Genomic DNA, 20732 nt, shown 5'->3' on the forward strand with positions numbered 1-20732 from the left:
GAATGGGCCCTAATAATTCAAACAGTTTTGTACACTCTGAAAAAAATCAAAACTAAATAGTTTAAAAGCCACACTAAAATGATATTCGCCTGGTTGGGCCTAAGCTTCGTCTAGGAGCCGAGTAGTTTGGCTTAGTATAACTTTGATAAAAACATGATCTTGTATAGGAAAGCGGAATTCGATAAAAAAATACTGCGGTATTGAGGTTATTTTTCTTTAAATATATAAACTTAATATTGTAAACAAAAAAGAAACAACATTAATTAATCTTTATTACTAACGAGCGTTCAATACATAATAACAGAATAAACATATTATTTTTGAAATTGCAAAAATGAGTTTCTCCATGGGTTCCTATTTAGCACAAAATCAGAACGGATGAATGTTCGTTGCTCGCTGTTGATGGTGTCTGCAATTTAGAGACTTCCTGAATCCATTGATCGTTGTCATATAATACACTCTGTGGACGGACTCATACGTCTTCTCATCCTGATCGTTGGTTCTCCAAGTAGCCCCCGTCTCTTCCGATCACAGCAGTTCAAGTTCAGGTCGTAAGCTGGCTTATGGAGTATCGCTGTAAATGGAAAAAAGAATTGTTTTAGGGATCTTGAGAACTTAATTATGAATTGTTCTCTGAAGCTTACCAGGAAACGATTTGGAATGTGGATCTTTTGGCGACGATGCATTTCAATTCCATGATGGTTTGGAAGGCCAGGACCCTGAAGGAGCACTTTTTTCGGCAACTTGCACCTCTGTCTCCGTCTCTGGTTAACAGATGCAATACCAAGACGTATCCGGGGACAAACGGCCACCAAATAAGAGCATTCCAGCAAGCAATTTGGAGGAGGATTGATTCCCTCTTGCTCCTGGAACAACATCCGACGATAACATGGCAAAAAGCTACAGCAGCAGGAAAGCAGCAAAACAATCAGTTTTTCGCACGGCTGAAAATAAAATACCGAATAAATTATTGTAAAATCAAGCAATATGTAGGAAATTACTTACTACTTATTCTCCGCGAGATCCATTATTGTCAATTCTAGCGTAACATTTGAAAAGGGCCTATCTGCAAAACGTAAACATTGAGAAATTCTCAAGTGAAGATTCCGTACCATATTTATAATTCCTATTTTAAACCCATTCGCATTTTTACTAGTTTCATACCTTTGTTCGACACCCATCAAAGTCTGTTGCGTGGCCCATTATGTTTCTAATCTCAAATAACACAACAACTCGTAAAAATTGTTGAATTCAAACATCATCGGCAGATAGGCCCTTCTATGAATCTTCAAACCAGTTAGGCCCTTTCAGTTAGGCCCTTTGATTGAACATGGTTTCAGTTAGGCCCTTTTATAATTTGCTAATTTTATTGATTTTTGAATTGGTTTGCACAAATCTTGAAAAAAATTTAGCGATTATGTGAAAAAACACTAGATAATAGCTAAATATTGGAAATTTTCGGTTGAAGATTCAGTACCATATTGATTATTCCTATTTCAAACCCATTCGCTTTTTACTAGTTTCATACTTGGGGAAGATCCAAAAATGACGTCCATCGTTTTTCGGGATTTCTAGAACCTTTCTACCCCCTCTGTCACGCTTTTTCCAATACCCAATCCATGCAGTATCACATTTTCGTACATCCCCCCCATTGGAGGAGGCCCCAATTGATGGACTTTTTTTTGGGATAATCCCTTGTGTTCGACACTTATAATGGTCTATTACGTGGCTCACAACGATTTGAATTTCAAATAGCACAATAACTTGTAAAAATAGTTCAATTCAAACATCATCCGCAGATAGGCCCTTTTACGAATTTTCAAACCAGTTAGGCCCTTTTTGAATTTGCTAATTTTATTGATTATTGAAGTGATTTGCATAATTCTTCAACAACATTTAATGATTATGTGAGAAAACAACACAATATCATACAAGCTAAATATTGGAAACTATTCTATACAAAATCAGCAACATATTGATTATTGATATTTCAAACCCATTCACTTTTTTTACTAGTTTTATACTTGTGTTAGACACTCATTATGGTTTATTACGTGGCCCAGAACGTTAGTAATCTCAAATAGCAAAACGACTCGTGAAAATGGTTGCATTCAAATATCATCAGCAGTTAGGCCCCTTAATGAATCTTCAAACCAGTTAGGCCCTTTCAGTTAGGCCCTTCGATTGGACATGGTTTCAGTTAGGCCCCTCCAGTTAGGCCCTTTTATTAAACAGAGTTCCTGTTAGGCCCTTTTGGAATTTGTTGATTTTATTGCTTATTGTGATTTTCATAGTACTTAAATAAAATAAAGCTAGAGAAAAACAATGTAATAGCTAAATGTTGGATATTCTCGATTGAAGGTTCAGTACCTTATTGATTATATCTATTTCAAACCCATTCACTTTTTTACTTGTTTTATACTTGAGGGCCTTCCTCTGCCGAGCAGTTTAAGTCCGCGGCTACAAAGCAAAGCCATTCTAAAGGTATCTGAGTGGGAATAGAATTCAGATACCTTCAGAATGGCTCGGTCCAGGTTTTTTCGTAATGGAAAATTCCTTTACTTTCCTGAATATAGAGTACCTTCGTACTTGTCACACGATATACGAATGCGAAAATGACAACTTGTCAAAGAAAGCTCTCAGTTTATAACGAATTTGTTTTTGTGGAAATCGCGACTTTTGGAAATTACCAAATAAAAATTATTCAATTTTTTAATGTAATTGATTTGTTTTTCAGGATAAAAAATCAGTTTTTCAACTAACTTCGCATTAAGAATATGATAAAACTAGTAAAAAAGAGAATGGGCTTGAAATAGGAATCAATATAGTACTGAATCTTCAATAAAGAATTTTTATTAATCAATGTTGATTTTCTCACATACCTAATCGATTGATTTTGTTCTGAAATTCTTTATCAACTTTTTTAAATTAATGGCAAGTTTTTACAGGAGCTGAATCACAATATTTTGATCGGAACCAAAACAATGATATAAACACTGAACAAAATACACTTGTGGTAATCAGGCTCAGTTTAGTTTTGTACTCCAAAATAGTATACTCACTAAACCACACGTAGTATAAATCTCACAAATGATAAAAATGATTGTATATTAAACTACCAATGATTGATCATAATTCTGAGTGTAGAACTTTATGCAGCGATCCGGATGTTTTTTTTTTTTTTATTTCTTCATTTAGCAATTTATTAAGAAAATAATAGGTATAATTTAATCAAGAATTCAGAGGTTATTTCAGAGATTCTTCAAGGCATAGGTACTTAGAATGTTGTTGGGATTTGCACTCAAAACTTGTAATCTTCTGAGTCATTGGGTCACCAAGTGGCTCTTACCTCATATTTATTCGTCAATAGAGGAAGAATGCCGCTAGCGTTGGTTGCGTTGTTGCGTTTATAGTTTACTGTCTCTATGCTTCTGGTCGAGAAAAACGCCAAATGTAAGGTAAAGATTAATCGAAGCCAAATCTCAAATTATCAAGAGCACAAATCAAGCATGTGCTAGAATAAGGGCGTAAGTCGCAAGTTTGTCAGCATTTTTTCGCTTCAGACCGCTTAACAGCGATGCAATCTTGTGACCTGAAGTGAAAAAATGCTGACAAACTTGCATCTTGTCACCTTTACAGCGGGTTGGAACACGACTGCCTTCCATCTAGTGAATCCAACCCGTTAGTTGGAACGACTGACAGCTGGAGAAAATGCTCCAGACTCACGCAGCTGGGGAGCAAATCGTCACGATTCGCACATATACATGCACATTTGTTCTATATATGGAGACTTTAATGGGGTGGTGCTCAGACGTCAAAGTCAGCTTGACATTCTAGTGCTTTTTAGTTGGAATATTTTCCAACCAGCGAACATCCAACCATCGAGTCATTTCATATAGCGGAGCTCCAACGGGCGAATCCCCACTGTATTCACAGAAGAGAGGATCGATGAAGAGAAATCGATCATGCGACTTACGCCCTTATTCCAGCACACGCTTGAAATTTAGAGTACCAGACAAAGAAGCTGAAAACTTGATCAGTAGATCTCTCGCTAGTGGTGACCAATGTGACCAATCGACCAGTAATAGCCATAGTGGTTCCCTATTTAGTCATATGCGAAATTTGGATAACATTCACATTTTTAATCTTTTTGAATATTTTAAAATCAAGACATATCCTATATCTTACTGTTAAAACACAAAAATAAACTTTTCAAAATGTTGAAACATTCATGTTGTTTCGTATGGCGAAATACGGAATTACTATGGCCATATCTGGTACACCTATCCTATTGGTAAACATTTTAGATATTATTTTGAGCTTCTTCAGATGTCAGGTTCTTTAAAATTGTGCTACATAAGTATCCAGCTTTTTAAAAGCGCTAATGGCTGCCGCAAACGACCTTGCTTTCTGGTAGGGATAAGTCGATTTGACGTTTGGCTTGGGTCGTTTTATATTGAACGGACCCAAGCCAAACGTCATATCGACTGATCCCTACCAGAAAGCGAGCCTATTTGTGGCAGACATTAGCACTTCTCGTATAACTTCTGATCTCGCCCTAAAAGCCATTGGTAACCATGTGTGTAGCTCGTTGTTTCTGAGCATTTGAAAGGATTTTCATGTTATTTAACAACGCTATGGGAAAGAAAGGATCATTAGCTACCTGCCCGTGATGTTGGTTTGGATGCATATTCTTTCTTTTGCTTAGAAACAACGATCTACACATGTGGCTACCAATGGCTTTTAGGGCGTTATCTCAGAGTATGCGAGACTTGTAAAAAGCTGGATTGAAAATTTTAAGTTTGGCTTTTCATCTATAATCTATTCATCTTCACCGTAAATTTAACCGCCCAATCGAAAAATTCGAAACCGAAGCCACCCCCCGCAACTACACAGCCAATTCAGATTACCGACCCCAGTAAAATTTTACTGGGTTTTGGAACTACGGTTTTTTCGGTAATTTCTACGATTACCGAAAAAACCCAGTAAATCAAAATATGTTTTGATTGATGGAAATTACTGACTTAGTCAGTAAAATTGTAAAGCGTTTTTACTGGCTTTCCAGTTTCCCATGCTCCAATTTGCTTTTCCGGATACTGTTTTTTTTTCAGAAATCAATACAAATTAACACCCAATCGACATGAACATGGACATCAAAATGCATTTTTCGTACGAATAAACATCTACGGTATGTTCATATCTCAGTGGAAGTAATCGAAAAATGTGTGACAATATCATTATTTGGATGGTTTGCATACAAGAGGCAAACTCAATGATGCAGATGACTTCACCTCTTGTATGGAAACCATCCGAATTTACCAACGTAAGCAGTCCTGAGCCTTTTTGGTTGCTTAAAATGGTTGAGTTTCTCATTAAATTTCGATTACTTACCACGAGAAAGCGCAAAATAGGTGCAGGAAAAGCTTGGTTGCCAAAGCCGTGACTCCCGGCGCCGGACGATTTTACAGCAGGAGATTCTCATTTGACACTTTCCCGCATGCGCATCAGTTTGTTTTGATTTGATTTTGACGACAAGTCAGTAAAAAACATCAACTACTGAATGAGCCTATGCATGCTATAAAACGTTTGACTTTTACTGTGCGCCCTGTTTTCAAGTTGCCAGTGAGAGAGAGCGAGACAACACCAACACACGGCGCACAGTAAAAGTCATGAGAACAAAAGAATTTATAGCACGTACAGAGGCTCATAGTCGGTAATTGTTTTTACTGACTTTTCGGCCTGTTCGGTAATGTTGCAAAATTGGGTCTGACAGCTACCGTAGTTCAGTAAAAAGTAAAATTTATTACTGAACCTCAGAAGTTTTCAATTAAAAAGCTGAAAGTTCGGTATTTTTTATGATTTACAATTCGTACCCAGTATAAAAAATTACCGAACAAGCAAATCGTGATTGAGTGTGTAACTGACGTTCTGGAAAGCGTCACTCTGGTGACGCCCAGCACGTGAATCACGCCGACCGCTCGTCATATCGGGCAACCCCAAAGCTAAAATGCCGTCGTCGTTGTGGGACCGCGTTTGACAGCCTTCGCTCGAGCAGCTCTTCGTTTCGTTCGTCTTCGAATTCGTCGTCGTCGCGTGTGCGTGTGTGAAAAAAGAGGAAAACTTTACTCGGAAAATTTGACCTACCAGCGGGTGGAAAAACGAAGAAAATTCGATCGTCGCCGGGAGTTTACGGTGTGGAAAAACTTTTCCGACAGCAGGAACCACCGAAGGGCGGCGGAGTTTTCCGCACCGGGCGTTTGTTTCCAGCACCTGAAAACTTGTGTGCCCTCAGAGGCAAGCTAGAAGAGGGAGATTTTTGTTCGAATTCGCGTGTGGCCATCGGAAAATATCCTACAAAAGAGTGTGTGCGTATTTTGGAAGTGAGAGTGTGGGAAATTATCACTTTCGGGAAGGCCAGGAAAATGTCGATGGTGAAAAAGTGCTAGCGCTAGTAGAGTGAATCCTATTGTGGATAAAAGGGAGAAAAAGGCGAAATTGGAATTATGTTTCAAGCGCATTCGAGAATCACCAGGAGCAACGAAGCAAGCCCGTCATCATCGCCAATGGCTACTACGACCGCAGCAGCAGCAAGTGGAGCAGTGCTCAACACCAGCACTGACAGCAATTTAGACGATGACCCCAACAGTGTGAGTTTTTTTATTCGAAAGCACATTTTTTCTACGCATTTTAGCACACTGCCTTTCGTTTAGGTAGTGGAAGAGGTAAATGCGATCCGACCCTTCCGATTAGACGAGGATACTAACAAGGAAGATGCAACTTCCCTTGATCAGTTTGTCCGAGGAGTCGGAGCGTTTTCTTCCCTCCATGCACTCTTTTGCTTGGTGATGTTGTTCTTCTTCCCCGCAGCACCAGACTCATGACGGGGTCTTCTTGGTTTTCCTCTCTTCCGCGTGCAAAAGAAACCCGCGACCAAACCACTACACTGAACCAAAACATCTTTGAAAAATGATGCGCTTACGCTCCTCAATGAAAATCGCGACGATCATACGCTCCAATTCATCACCAATCGATTTTAGAATGATTTTTAATTGGAATTCTGCTGAGAATCTTATTGGATATGAATGGAGAGCATTGTTGTAAATATAATGAAGTGAAGTATTCAAATGAGTATGTTATAAATTCGATTTAGAAAAAAACATTTCGGTAGTAGAACAATTTTATAGGTGAGTTTGTTGATATCACCTACTTATAAAAGAAAACAAAAAAAAACGCTTTCAATTAACTTAACCTAAATATATAACGCATTAATCGGGACAATAGAAGATTGCAATGATTTTTGTTTAAAATTGTTAATTATTTTGTTTGTCATTTGTTCCAATGTTTCAACATTGGATATTCTATGTTATTCATTAGTGCTATACCAGGGAGGAAGCTTCAGAATCATTTAAAAAAAATTGCATCCTCTGCAGAGCTTTCTTCCTGATATTACAACAGCTAGTCCATATTGGTGCAACATAAAACATGGCTGGCCTGAAAATTTGTTTGAAGATCAAAAGCTTGTTCTTCAGACAAACTTTCGATTTTTTGTTAATGAATGGATAAACACATTTTATATATTTTTACATATGGCTTGAATGCCCTCAATGTGATTTTTGAAAGTTGAATGTTTATTTAGCATGAGCCCTATATACTTAATTTCATATGACCAATTTATTGGAACCTCAATGTGACAACATGTCTACTTGAAGGTTTCAAATAAAGAGCTTTTGGTTTATGTGAGAAAATTATTATTTGAGTTTTAGAAGTATAGGAGAAATCTTCCATTTTTGTAAGCATGAAGAAAAAATATCCAAACTTTATTGAAATCTACTACACTCAAAATAATCCACACGTCAAGGCTACATGAAAACATACGTAGTTTTTTCTCCATCGCACTTTCCACGTAGCAGCTACGTGAATCATAGGTGGCACTGAATGAACTCACGAGCTAATGAACTTTTTTCGATCCACCGGAGTTTCACGTAGCAGTTATCAGGGTTGTGCGTACCTTTTACGAAGCGTTTCATTGGATTCTAAACATTTTTTCCAGTATGTTTTACGGGAACTTTAGATAGGAAAGACATTTATTTTAGGTTCTTTTTCACTGTTCTAACATGCTTTTTTTTTCAATTATAGTAGAGAAATTTAAATGAAACCAACAGGCAATTACATTTAAACATTTATTCAACCACGAAAAAACACTTGCTACACATTGAAAAAACTGACGAATTCCGCCTGTCATCGTGGTCTCAATCCGCTTGCAACCCGTTTGTAGACCACCAGATCCGCTTCCAACGTTGGATTTGCAAAAAATAGATACTTGCGTGTCGACGATACTGCCTTTCGTCCGAAACGGGGTACATTATAGGTGATTGATCAAAACGCGACTGCCGTTAAAGGTGCCGCACTCTCCGCTCAGCCTTGTTAGAAGAAATAAAAAATAAATCAATAAAGAATTGAAGGTAATTTCAAACAAAGTTTACTTACCATCTTTTAAATATTGTATGCGGTTTTGAAGCTCTTGGAGTCAAACTTGCATTTTTTCTTTCAACGACCGGCCATTTTTCAACTCACCATAACACAGAATGAACTAGAAGTTGAACTGTCAAAATTTCGGTTCATTCACCCGTACGTTCTTTTCACGTAAGAGTGATGTTCTCCAACAGTAAATGTTATGGAGGGTTCATTTCATATATATCTACGTCTCGGTGATTGTTACCGTCGTCAGGTAAACTAGAGAAAAATTCATTTTTTTGGAATCTACGTGATTTTCCACGTAGCCTTGACGTGTGGATTTTTTTGAGTGTACAGATGACACACAGGGTTCGTCCTTTGGCGGAGAGGCCTGTGTCATCCGCAAACAAAGATTTTTGATATCCCTGAGGTAACTCAGGTAAGTCAGATGTAAAAATATTGTATAATTTTGACCCCAAAATGCTGCCTTGAGGAACACCAGCTCTTACAGGAACTCTTTCAGACTTGGAATTCTTACAATTAACCTGAAGTGTGCGATTTGACAGATAGCTTTGAATTATTCTAACAATGTATGTTGCAATTTTTTTCATATATATTTTACAATTATGCCGTCATGCCAAACATTGTCGAATGCTTTTTCTATGTCTAGGAGAGCAAGACCAATAGAATAGCCCTCAGATTTGTTGGAACGTATCAAATGTGTTACACGTAAAAGCTGGCGAGTTTCTGATTGGATCCGCTTTGCCAATTCCGTTCATAGGAGACTCGATGTGACGTCAAGCTGGCTTAATAATTTGGATTCTACACAAAAAATCGACGATAGTATCCATGCATTTACTGCAGCTTTGAAGGCTGCTGAAATCGAATCTGTCCCTGTTGTTAATATCACCAAGACGAAATACGAACTTCCTTATCATACGAAACTGTTGATTCGACTTAGGAATGTCCGACGTAGGCAATTCTATCGTACGAGGGATACTGTCTTGAAGAGGATTGTTGATGCACTCACTCAAGAGATTCGTGAACAGTGCGCAGCACACAAATACAAAAATTTCAAAGCCGGTCACTCCACCAACCACCAGTTGGCACGGATAACCAAAATCGGGAAGGACGGTTTCTTTGCAAGAAAATTGACTGGTATGACTATGCTTGACGTCGAAAAGGCATATGATTCCGTCTGACAGGACGCGATCATCTACAAATTACGTGAATGTAACTGTCCTCTCTACATTGTGAAGCTTGTGCAATCATTCCTAATTGAAAGATCATTCCTAGTGTCTGTTAACGACTCCGTATCTGGAAAATTCGACATCCCTTGTGGCGTCCCCCAGGGATCAGTGTTGAGCCCAACTCTCTACAATGTTTTCCCTAGCGACGTCCTGATGGTTAATACCCAAGTCCTACGCCTTCTTCGCTGATGTACAGCATTCCTTGTTTCGGATGAAGATCCAAAAATGATCACCTGCAAGCTCCAGCAAGCGCAGAATAAGTTCGAAGAATACCAGCAGAAATGGCGAATCAAGACAAACTCTGCAAAAACTCAAGCCATTTTCTTTACACGAAGAAGAGTCCCAAGACACATACCATCTTCAAAAATCAACGTCAATGGAGTTGACATATCGTGGAAAAATGAAGCATGTTACTTGGAATTGACAACAGCATGTTACTTGGGATTATCAACAAAGTTAAAGGTCTAACTCGTTCATTATATTCAATGATTAAGAAGATGTTCTCTACAATTGGCGAACAAATTGCTGCTCTACAAAAGTGTCCTCAGACCAGTTCTCACCTATGGTTGTCCAGTTGTGCTATGTCTCATCTGAGACGTCTCCAAGTCAAACAGAACAAGCTTCTAAAGATGATCTTTAATTTGGATCCCTGGTTCCCAATAGATGAGCCTCATTATATCGCAGAAACGGAAACGTTACACGAGCTTTTAAATAAACTTACGAACAAATTCAAATCATCGTGCGAAATGTCAAAAAATCCACTTGTGAGTCTTTTTCAATAAAACACTGTGATATATTAGGTTAGGTTAGGTTAAGCGTAACAAACGTGAACGTTTTTTTTTTGAACTATTTTTCTCCCTACCCTTGCATTAATATACCACATAACTATTAGTTCTTCAAAGGAATTTTGATAATTTCGCAGCTGTAAGTAGTACAAATCACTGCCTTAACGAATGTATTAGAACCAATGAGTTGAATAGTTAAATAAAAGTTAAATTACAACAAAAAAGCTGACGAGTGGCCGAATGCCCATGGCGGCATCCGAACTGTTCATTGGCAAAAATTGAATTTTCATCGATGTGGACCAAATGACCTTTTCAAAAACTTTACCTATGGATGAAAGCAAGCTGATTGGACGATAGCTAGAAGCTTCTGCAGGATTTTTGTCTGTTTGAGCTAGAATCCAATTGAAAAATTTTATTTTCAACATTTTTGTTTCGTAATTGTGAAAATCGTTTTTCAATTTCTTTCTGCAGATCCTGCCATATAATTTTCATAGCAGGACCGCGTGTGCGTTGAAATTGCCTTATCCTCAGACGGATTCCCGAGACCCTTTAGCCACTTTTAGGCACTAGATATGTATGCTAGTATACTACTGACAAAAAAATAATTCAAATCCGTTAAGTTTTCAATGAGTGGTGAGATCATTAGTTATTTTTCTTTCACTCAGGTCTATACGAGTTAACTTGCTGCCCAGAGCATTGAAATGGCAAATAGGCAGCCTATGAAAGTATATTACCAAGCTGTGTTTTCAAGAAAAACCTTAAGTTTCAATAGTTTCAAATGTCGAAGAAAGTTGATGTTTTATACGCAGGGCTGGTAGCAAGTCACTTTTTAGTGACTTGATCACTTTTTTCGACCTGGTCACTATTTTCATCTCACTATTTTCGTGATCTGATGTTAAAGACTCTGGGTTAGCTTTTCAATCACAAACAGCAAGAAATAGTTATTCGTTGTTATAAAGACAAATGATTTGGAAATCAAAGTGTCAAGAAAGATAGGGACTCCTGGCTAACCTTCTGGAAGAATCCAGTTAATTCAACGGAATATGTTAAGAATTGTCCGAGAAAAGTTTTTGAGAAGATTCCGGCAAAACTGCGCAAGTTACTTTGAGATAAATTTACTGGTCGAATTATTTTTAATTTTTTTGGCGAAAACCAAGACCAGATATCTGACAGATAAATAAATTACTAGTGAAGGAATCTTGAACCTGCCTGCGGAAAAAAAACCTCATCAAGATTTCTCCAGAAGATATGCCAGAGACGGTTGAAAGTGTTTCAAAAGCGAGTACTAATTTTGCTAGAAATCATTTCAGAAAATGCAGGGTAGTAGTTCATATAAAACGTGTTGTTACGAGTCGGCACTGTGTGGTATGATATTTGACAATAATTCCTTTATTGAAACGTTCAGTTGAAACGCATGCAATCATAACACAGCGTTACAAAAATGTCATTTTTACGTGCTTAAGGGTTCAAATTACGTGCCTCTAGTAGATTTGGGGTCGCGATATCCGAAGCCGTTCTTGGAAATGTTCCAGCACGACATAATTTTTAGCTACAGGTCGGCATGTTGTGAAAAATAATGTTTTCATTGATATTTACATCAAATTTAGACTATAATTTATCAAACTATTTTTGTGCTCTAATCCACCAAGCATGTAAAATAGGGCTTCCACTTTGATTTTTTTTTCATCTTCATCTTTTTCAGGGCGAATCGTAACCTCACTTTCTACCTGTTCTACGTTACTGGAAATGGATATTTTGGCAAATTTACTATCTAATTCAAAATACAAAAGATTGAAATCGACTTTTTAGGCCATTCCCTACTAAGTAGATACGCGTTTGTTGTGAGAATTCAAAAGTTTCTATACGTAGATCAGGTAGATTTGAGGTTAGGGAATCGCCACTGATCTTTTTAGCCCTGGGCTAGTTCATCTTGGGACCAACGCCTTTTCTTCCCTTCCGAAGGAAGTCGTCACTGTAATTACACCAAGTTCATCCCCTTTAAATTTGGTTGAAATTGCACGACAAAAATTAGATTACATCGATCAGTCTATAAGCAAAATTCTTTTTTTTATATGGAAAAATACAATACTATTCTAAACCACCAAAAATAACTTTTGAGCATCGAAAGTATTGTGGACTTTGTTGATAAGTATTGTTTTATAGATGAAGTTTGAATTATATGGAAATTAGGCAAATAAAATGCCATACAAGCAGACGAACTTGCATGGAAGTTGGCTGAAATAGTTGAATTTTACATTTCCCACAACCAATACCTCAAAAACTAGATGTGCTATGATATTTTTGAAGACGACAATGGATTTAGCAACCCTTAATTAAATACAGCGGTATTTTGGTGCTTGAGACAAAAACGTGTTCCGCAGTGTTATTTATTAGGTAGTGAAAGACCACACACTACTCGCCAACAACGAGATCTGTAGAAAGCGGGCTTCCAATATGTCTCGTTGCTCAAAAAATACTTTTTAATTATGATTCGTGGTTTACGGCCAGCCGAGTGAATGTTTTAACAACTACCGAAAAACTAAACATTACATGTACTTTGAAATTGGATTAAATGAACAAATTGGTGTGAAACTCGATTTGAATTTTTTGTCATTTTCTTTCAAAATACTATTTCTTAGCAACTTCAAAATTGTTGAATAGGATTTTAATAGCTTCTCACAGAAGGAAGGTCAGGATCATGACAAAAAGCATGAGTCCAATGATATTCCACAGTATGGCCCATCAAAAAAATTCGAAAATCGTCATATCATGTTATATGGTAGCTTTTACATTGAAAATGTGAATGAAACAAATATTATTCATTACTTGTATTGTTTAATCTATTTAGACTCAGTTTTTCGCTTTGGACATGATTTTTATCTGTTACTTTCACCTTACCAGCATACGCCCATTTCAAATGATAGAATCAGTTCATACCTGGAGACTTAAACATATTTTCGAAAAAAAAAAGGCTAATTTTGATTGAACCTTAATACACAGACAAACAGACGTAACAGCTAGAAAAAGTATCAATTTAAAACATAGTCACATGAACATTTACGCCCAATGCTGAACATACTCCATTTGGCCAACCATGATCTAGGTGGCGGTAGTGAGCAAACGTCAAACTCGAACAAAAGCGATGCAGTGGCGCCTCGTCGGCCAATTTCCAAATATTAGAATTCTCGCATACTCTGAGATAACGTCCTAAAAGCCATTGGTAGCCACATGTGTAGATCGTTGTTTCTAAGCAAAAGAAAGAATATGCATCCAAACCAACATCACGGGCAGGTAGCTAATGATCCTTTCTTTCCCATAGCGTTGTTAAATAACATGAAAATCCTTTCAAATGCTCAGAAACAACGAGCTACACACATGGTTACCAATGGCTTTTAGGGCGAGATCAGAAGTTATGCGAGAATTGGACGCTATTTTGCTGTGCGATGAAAATATTTAGAGTGTTACGTCTGTTTGTCTGTGCTTAATATAAGTGTGATAAGCTGCTCCGTTTTGCAAATGCCCTGGCTTCCGACGCAAATGCCCTCAAAACTATGACCCTGGCAAAATATTTTATTGTGATCATGAAGAACACGTTCTCTAAGAACTCCTCCATCGTCTGATACCAAACAAACTAAAATGTTCAACAATAAGGTGTGATTTTAGAAGGTGGAAAGTTTATCACCAGAGTATACGACAATCAGACGCTGTTTCTAGCTTTGGGCGGAAAAAACAATTGAACTTATTTGCTTTATTACATTATTTAGGACAGTGAGAAAAATATGACAAAAGTTGTCCTGCATAGCGAAGTTGTGCCAGAATATTCTACAATAATCAGAAATTCCATTCACTATCAATAACAATGAAAATAACGCCTGTGGATGCTATATTCACGTTCAAACACTTTTCGCATTTTTATGGGCTACACTATACATCAAATTTACAACCACACTTGCGCCTCTCAGCGACAAAATTGGTTACCATAAAACTGATGTTTTGGTTCAGTGTAGCCGCCTTGCTTGCGACTTGCGAGCAGCAATCGAGCTGCAGCAGCCAGACTACTACGATGCTCTCCTCGCATGGAACGGCGGGGCGACGCAAGGTTACCAGTGGTTGTTTTTTTTGTTGTTGTTGTTGCTTTTTCCTTTGCAGTTTCGAAGGACGGATTTGCTAAGGTCTGGGATAGGCAACTGTTGTTACGACTCGTGCATAGTGTCAACTTTAGCATTAGAAGCTACTCTATTAAATCTTTCGATCACACAGGTTGATCTTTTATGTGTTATTGAACTCGTTTACGTTGAGCGACTAACATGCAATCCTTCAATATCCCAAAACGGGCATTATTTGTGTTGAGCTCAGCTGGTGCGGTTTTGCTTAGCGAGCAAGTGCAATGTAAACCCATCCTTTTGTCTGCTGATAGTTTCATGTAAACCAGGATAATATCTACACTTTACGCTGAGCTAACACTCGGCAGCATAGACGATGCCGTTCCAACTGATTGAGAACATTTCCATAATGTTCAGATATAGGTACTTATTAACTCAGTTACTTTACTTGTATCCTGAGCATCTCTGATAGTGCATAGATATGATGTGAAGACTCGGCCAACCAGAGCTAGAATTTATAGACCTTTGCCCAACGTAACCGATCGCCAACGGTTCAAAACGATTCAATGTCAATCGCTATTGAAATTTATCATGGGGTAGTCCATTAATTACGTCAGACAAGTTTAGGTATTTTTACCATAAATTATTATTATCACAATAATCAGCTTGCCATACTTACGATCTTGATACCGATTTGAGGAACATCGAGTTTTTGAGAGTTGACAGTATGTATTAAACAATGAAAAACAAATTTGGTATAACAGCCAACTCTCCATAACTCGTTATTGAATGGTCCCTTCAAGTAAGGGAGGTAGGGGAAGGGGTGGTAAAATAAACATCTTAAGGAAATCATCTTGTTTCTGATAAAAAAAACGAGAAATTTGTATAGTTCGTTTGCACAACATCATAAATATGGATGTTATCTATAGCAGCGACATGAATTCAGACTCAAAAAGCTAAATTTTCGCATATTTTCATTGCTAGCAAAAAACGATGCAAACGTTCATTTTACCTGCACTATGTGGATAAAATGAACAGCTGTTGGTGGTAAAATGAACACCATGCAAAAAACGTGAGCAAAACAAATATATTTTTAAAATTTCCATAGCTTTCCCGAAAATATATCCATTAAGGATCGTAACCCATTCAAAAAGAAATTCAAAGGTATCAGATTTGACATCATATCATATCATATCATCGAGTTATAGTACGCAAAACCAGTGCAAATGCGATTCAATGGACCAACGAGGTAGCCATGAAAACCAACTTTTACTATGGTTCTCTAACTTGATATCGAGTAAAGGAGAGTTGACATTTAATTCCACTTGACTAGAGTTTGAATTCATATCGAGTTGGATAAACATAGTAAAAGCTGGTTTTCATGGTTACCTCGATGGTCGCTTGAAGCGCAATTGCACTAGTTTAAGGCCAAAATAGTACAGCCAAATTTCTTCCAAATCACTTTAAACTTTGCGAGAATGATTTCCATCGTAAACACTATTTATGCATAGGGGAGCCAAAGCTTCAAAAATTGCATCAGTCTAATGAACAACTAAACTCACTTAGACCTAAGATCGTTTCCTAATCAATTTCCCCGTCGCCGACCATTTTGTTTGAATCTTTTGGCTTAGAGCCATTTGGCAAAATGATTGGAATGACCAAGGGCCATTTAGTATAATGGTCATTTGGTATAACATGAATAACAGTCTTATTTGACATCAAAGACATAGAACTACTCTGGTGGATCCCTAGTTTCGTAAATTGTCTATTGTGATAGATGGCTTTATGCAATACGACTTTATAAAAATCGAGTATCAATCAGAATTCGCTGCATACCTTCCTTACTAATGCTATTTTTCCTTCCCATTTTTCTCTTCCTCAGTCAATAATCAACAAAGTCCGGTCCCGCGTATCGAGCATCATTCCGGATGCCCTCTCCAAATGGTTTTCACCGGCCAAAAGACCGCGGGACACAGGCAACGAGCAAACCAATAACAGCGGAGGATCCGGATCACCGACCGGCCGCAATGGGAATCTATTGAGAAGGGAAAACCGGCTGAGGCAGTTCGTCTTCAGCGGTTCGGAGGGAACGACGGATCCCGAACAACAGCATAATCAGTACGACGATCCAGAGGAAGATGAGGAAGACGAGGATCATGCGCCTCCGATTCGGAAAAAGAAACGGATGGAGGAGGGATTTGTAAGTTTTTTCATATATATTATAAAGGGCTGGTAGCAGGTCTCTTATTAATACCGAGTCGCTTGAAAAGTCTCTGTTTTAAAAGGAAGGTCTCAAAAATCTCTTATTTCTAGTCAAATGGTCCTATTTCTCCATGTAGTGCATCTTAGTGCAAGATTCCAGAGGCTCCAGAGAAACCTTCATAGACTCTTACGCGATTATTCCCTAGGGATTTTTTTTCAGATTGTTTCAGCTATTTCCCGCGGACTCTTGTGGGAATTCGTCCAGAAATTTTTCCAAAGATTTTTGTAAGAAATAATTAAATGAATTTTTCTAGAATTTGCCCAGATAACCGTAGCGGTAAACGCGCGGCTATTTAGTAAGACCAAGCTGAGGGTCGTGGGTTCGAATCTCACCGCCCGGTCAACAAGTCAGTGATTCCAATAGCGATCGATATCGATTCGTTTTGAATCCGTGGCGATCATTATCGCTTGACAAAGATTTATAAAGAAATTGTAACATTGGTTGACCAGGTGGTCGAGGATCTTTTCAAGGTGGACATTTTCTCGACATCCCAAGGCACATTATTATCAATTCCCTGGAGACTGGAGAACTTGAGAGGAGTCTCTGGAGTAATACGAACCCTTAGAGAAAATCTTAAAAAACCTAAACCTCATATCCGGAGGAAATCATAAGAAATCAGTGGAGCAATGGTTGGAAAAAATACTGGTTGAATTCATGTCCTTATAAGAAATCTTGGACCAAAACGTAGCGAAATTTGTGGAACAATCTTTGGAGTAATTCCTAATAAAACAATTGCGAAATGTCTGAAGTAATTTCTGGAGTGAAATTTAAGAAAAATCCAGGTTGAAAGGCATCTTGAACGAAATTTTTGGATGATTTTCATATGAAGGGCATTAAATATTTTATAAATTAATTCCTGAAGATCTTCGGACTTCGAGGAAAATCGGGAAATTGTAGAACACACAGTAGCCATTATCATCATTGAGATAAAAAACAGAAAAGAAGTTCGGAATTCCAGCAGTTCTTGGTAATATCCTTGGTAGACTTCTATTAAGATTCACAGTCTAATAAAACTAGGCGATAATTAATCAGGTATTTCATAGTTCTTTGAGTTCACTAAAAAGGTTTTTGGTTTCTTAAGAATAATCACTGGCGATTGATAAAACATTTAGCTGAAAAGGTTTTTTATTGTGAATTTATTGGAAGATCTAAGTGGTTTCCTGCTGGTCAGATTCATCAAGAATTCCTATTTATGATTGGAGAATTTTGCAGAAGAGGACTGGAGCAACTCATATGAGCAAAACATATGCGATTTCTATCGTTTTTTGTTTGCTTTATGATCTAAGTATTTAAAATTAGTCATTTTAAGGGTTGTAGATCAGATAAAACGTGTGGTTACGAGTCGCCACTGAGTGATATGATTGTTTTCAAAACCTAATTTAGTTATTGAAACGATCAATTGAAATATAAACATTTTAAGTATGCATGAAATTATTTTCTAAATCTTTATGCAAGACATTCATCGAATTTGGTTTGTCTCAAGTTCGCCAATAATCAGTTGTGTTCTAGAGTTACCGTTGTTTATTTGGAAGAAATGGTTTAACTTTACAGAAATTCTGTCGAAAATTTAGCTTGAGTGTTAATATTTCGTTCGTTTTTGAACTTGTAATTCTGTAAGAATACTTTGAAATAAATTCACAATTTTAACCACAGTTTTGTCTTCAACCAACATTTTTCCACCGATTTATTCCACAGATTTGTTTAGAAATGCTTCTAGTAATTCTTCAAAATCTTCAATGAATATTACCTGTTAGTTCATCATGAACAGGAATTATTCTAAATATTCTATCACGAGTACCATAGTTCATGTATTTGATTTTTTTTCGACTGAAATCAGAAATATAAAATAGTAACATATATTAAGTTAATGGTCGTCTCGTAAAAATTGGTATGTGAAATCTTCAATGAGCCATCTTTTTGTCTCATTCCGGATAGCTTATTACTTAAGATTTGAAATTACTCCAGTTCTTACATGCTAAATTCACCCAATATGTAGATTGGCTACACATATAACGTATTTTCATTTCTAGTCATTTTAATGATTAATACTTGTAATTTTGAAGTCACTTCTAGGTCACTTTTTGGTCACTATTTGGTCACTATTTTGATCATTTTGGTCACTAAAGTCACTATTATTTTGCTGTCCAACTGCTACCAGCCCTGCAATAGCTACTTACCATGACTTTTTTCAATTAATTAAGAAAATAAAATTCACTGTAAAAAGTCTTAATATTTTTCTCCAAGTAACCACAAGTGGCTTTTTTACCCATTATTGTTGATGGGACACATTCTTCAAGAAGCGTAAAAAGTACCCTTTTTAATGTCAAAAAATAATACCCTTTTTCTGACAACTTAGTACCAACAATAAAAATGGGTACTAGAAACCCATTTAATAAGTACTTCCAAGTTAGCGTGTACAGGGTTTAACCTGGTACACTGGAACAAAGTTGCAAGGTTTGAACCAAAGTTGAACATCGGTTTTGTTCATGGGAAGACTGATTCTCTTTTTTCAACCATAAGTATGAGCAATAATTCTAGCTCCACACAGCTCATTCAATTCAAGATCAAATTCTGAGTTTCCTCCCAAAACTTAAGCCTATTAGGGTGAAAACTGAGACTGCACAAGCCCTTCACTATCTTAAGACTTTCTCCAGATATTTCTCTCCTAATCCTTCAACTGAATTTTCCAGTTGTTACTCTAGGAGACCTTCCAAAGATTTTTACAGATTTTTTCCTAAAAAAAAACCCGCAAAGGTATATTTCAAAGCTTTTGAAAGAAGATTGTTCAGGGATTTTTGCAAGAAAACTGACAAGATTTTTTACGTCACTATATCGACAGTAACTTCAGTAGAATTTCTGAAAAAAATCCAAGAGGGATTATTAGAGAAAATATATTATGAACTTTTCATACAATTACTTAAATTCTACCTCGTGTTTCATCATTGAGCCCTCTAGATTAATTTTTCTCTAAAAATTGCTGCAGTTTTTCCAAACTTTTCTTATTGAATTTCTAAACAAAATCCCATGAAATCTACGAAAGATTTTTTAAGGTTACATTCTAATGAACACTGCAGCATTTTTTCAGAAAATTTTCATACATATTTTTGAAGGATTCCGTACGGTTTTTCCTAAAATTTCTTAAAGGGTCATACTTTAATATTTGCTTTGGAAATACCTTACGAACTATTTTGAGCATTCACTAAAATTTCTGAAAGTTCATTCAAATTTTTATGGAGCTTGAAAAATTTCTGAATCAATTCTGGTATAAATATTCAAAGATTTCCTTGAGATATCTTAAAAAAATACTGTAAGAATACCTGAAGAAATGGAGGACTGAAGGGCTATCATGACAAACATCTAAAAGGATATTTAAAGAAATTCCTGAGTTAATTTATGTGGTTATGTTTGGCAAAATCTAAGTTGTATTCTTGAGATATCCAAGGACAATTCTTTGATGAATTCTTTAGGAAAATTTTCTAAAGGATTCCTTGGAAAGTTATCATAAAAAGAAACTCATAAAGAAATTTAAGAAATGATCATCTAGACTTGAGCTGCAAATCTCTCAAATAAAGAAATTTATCCATCTCTCCTGTAAGAGTGGCTACGGATCATTCTGGTTAGCAAAAGGCAAACTGATCGTCGCGAATAGTATTAATGTCCACTTCGAATAGATTAATTATTTGAAATGGGCATCAATGCTATCAACGACGCAGAACGTCCGTTGGATCACATCCGTGATATTAATGCGACTATGCCATATAAATTATGACGCGGCTTTAAGCAAAAATGCCAAAATGTTATACCACCACTACAGGTTACGCCTTTGATGTCCATCTAATGGGCTAATGGATTGTGCCCTCCCATCGCAGCAAAGTCG

The 20732-nt window shown here is 37.0% G+C and overlaps 1 protein-coding gene and 2 long non-coding RNA genes across 5 annotated transcripts in view; 1 reads left to right on the forward strand and 2 right to left on the reverse strand.

The window, feature by feature from the left end:
* Positions 1–254: 254 nt before the first annotated feature.
* LOC110674458 lies at positions 255–1339 on the reverse strand. Its single transcript, XR_002498884.1, has 3 exons — positions 1006–1339; positions 645–944; positions 255–574 (listed from the first exon to the last, which is right to left on the reverse strand). It is a non-coding gene; the product is annotated as an uncharacterized LOC110674458 (long non-coding RNA).
* A 4667-nt stretch (positions 1340–6006) lies between these two features.
* Positions 6007–20732, forward strand: part of LOC5580118 (nuclear pore complex protein Nup153) — a 45484-nt gene continuing 30758 nt past the window's right edge. For all 3 annotated transcript variants that reach the window (XM_021843466.1, XM_021843473.1, XM_021843478.1), the window contains exons 1-2: positions 6007–6647; positions 16475–16792. In XM_021843466.1, the coding sequence (XP_021699158.1) occupies positions 6504–6647; positions 16475–16792 (462 nt within the window). In that variant the 5' untranslated portion in view covers positions 6007–6503. The remainder of the gene's footprint in view (positions 6648–16474; positions 16793–20732) is intronic.
* LOC110676268 lies at positions 8167–8803 on the reverse strand. The gene is made up of 2 exons (XR_002500226.1): positions 8488–8803; positions 8167–8420 (listed from the first exon to the last, which is right to left on the reverse strand). It is a non-coding gene; the product is annotated as an uncharacterized LOC110676268 (long non-coding RNA).

Source organism: Aedes aegypti, chromosome 1, assembly GCF_002204515.2.
Source record: "Aedes aegypti strain LVP_AGWG chromosome 1, AaegL5.0 Primary Assembly, whole genome shotgun sequence".
Taxonomy (NCBI): domain Eukaryota; kingdom Metazoa; phylum Arthropoda; class Insecta; order Diptera; family Culicidae; genus Aedes; species Aedes aegypti.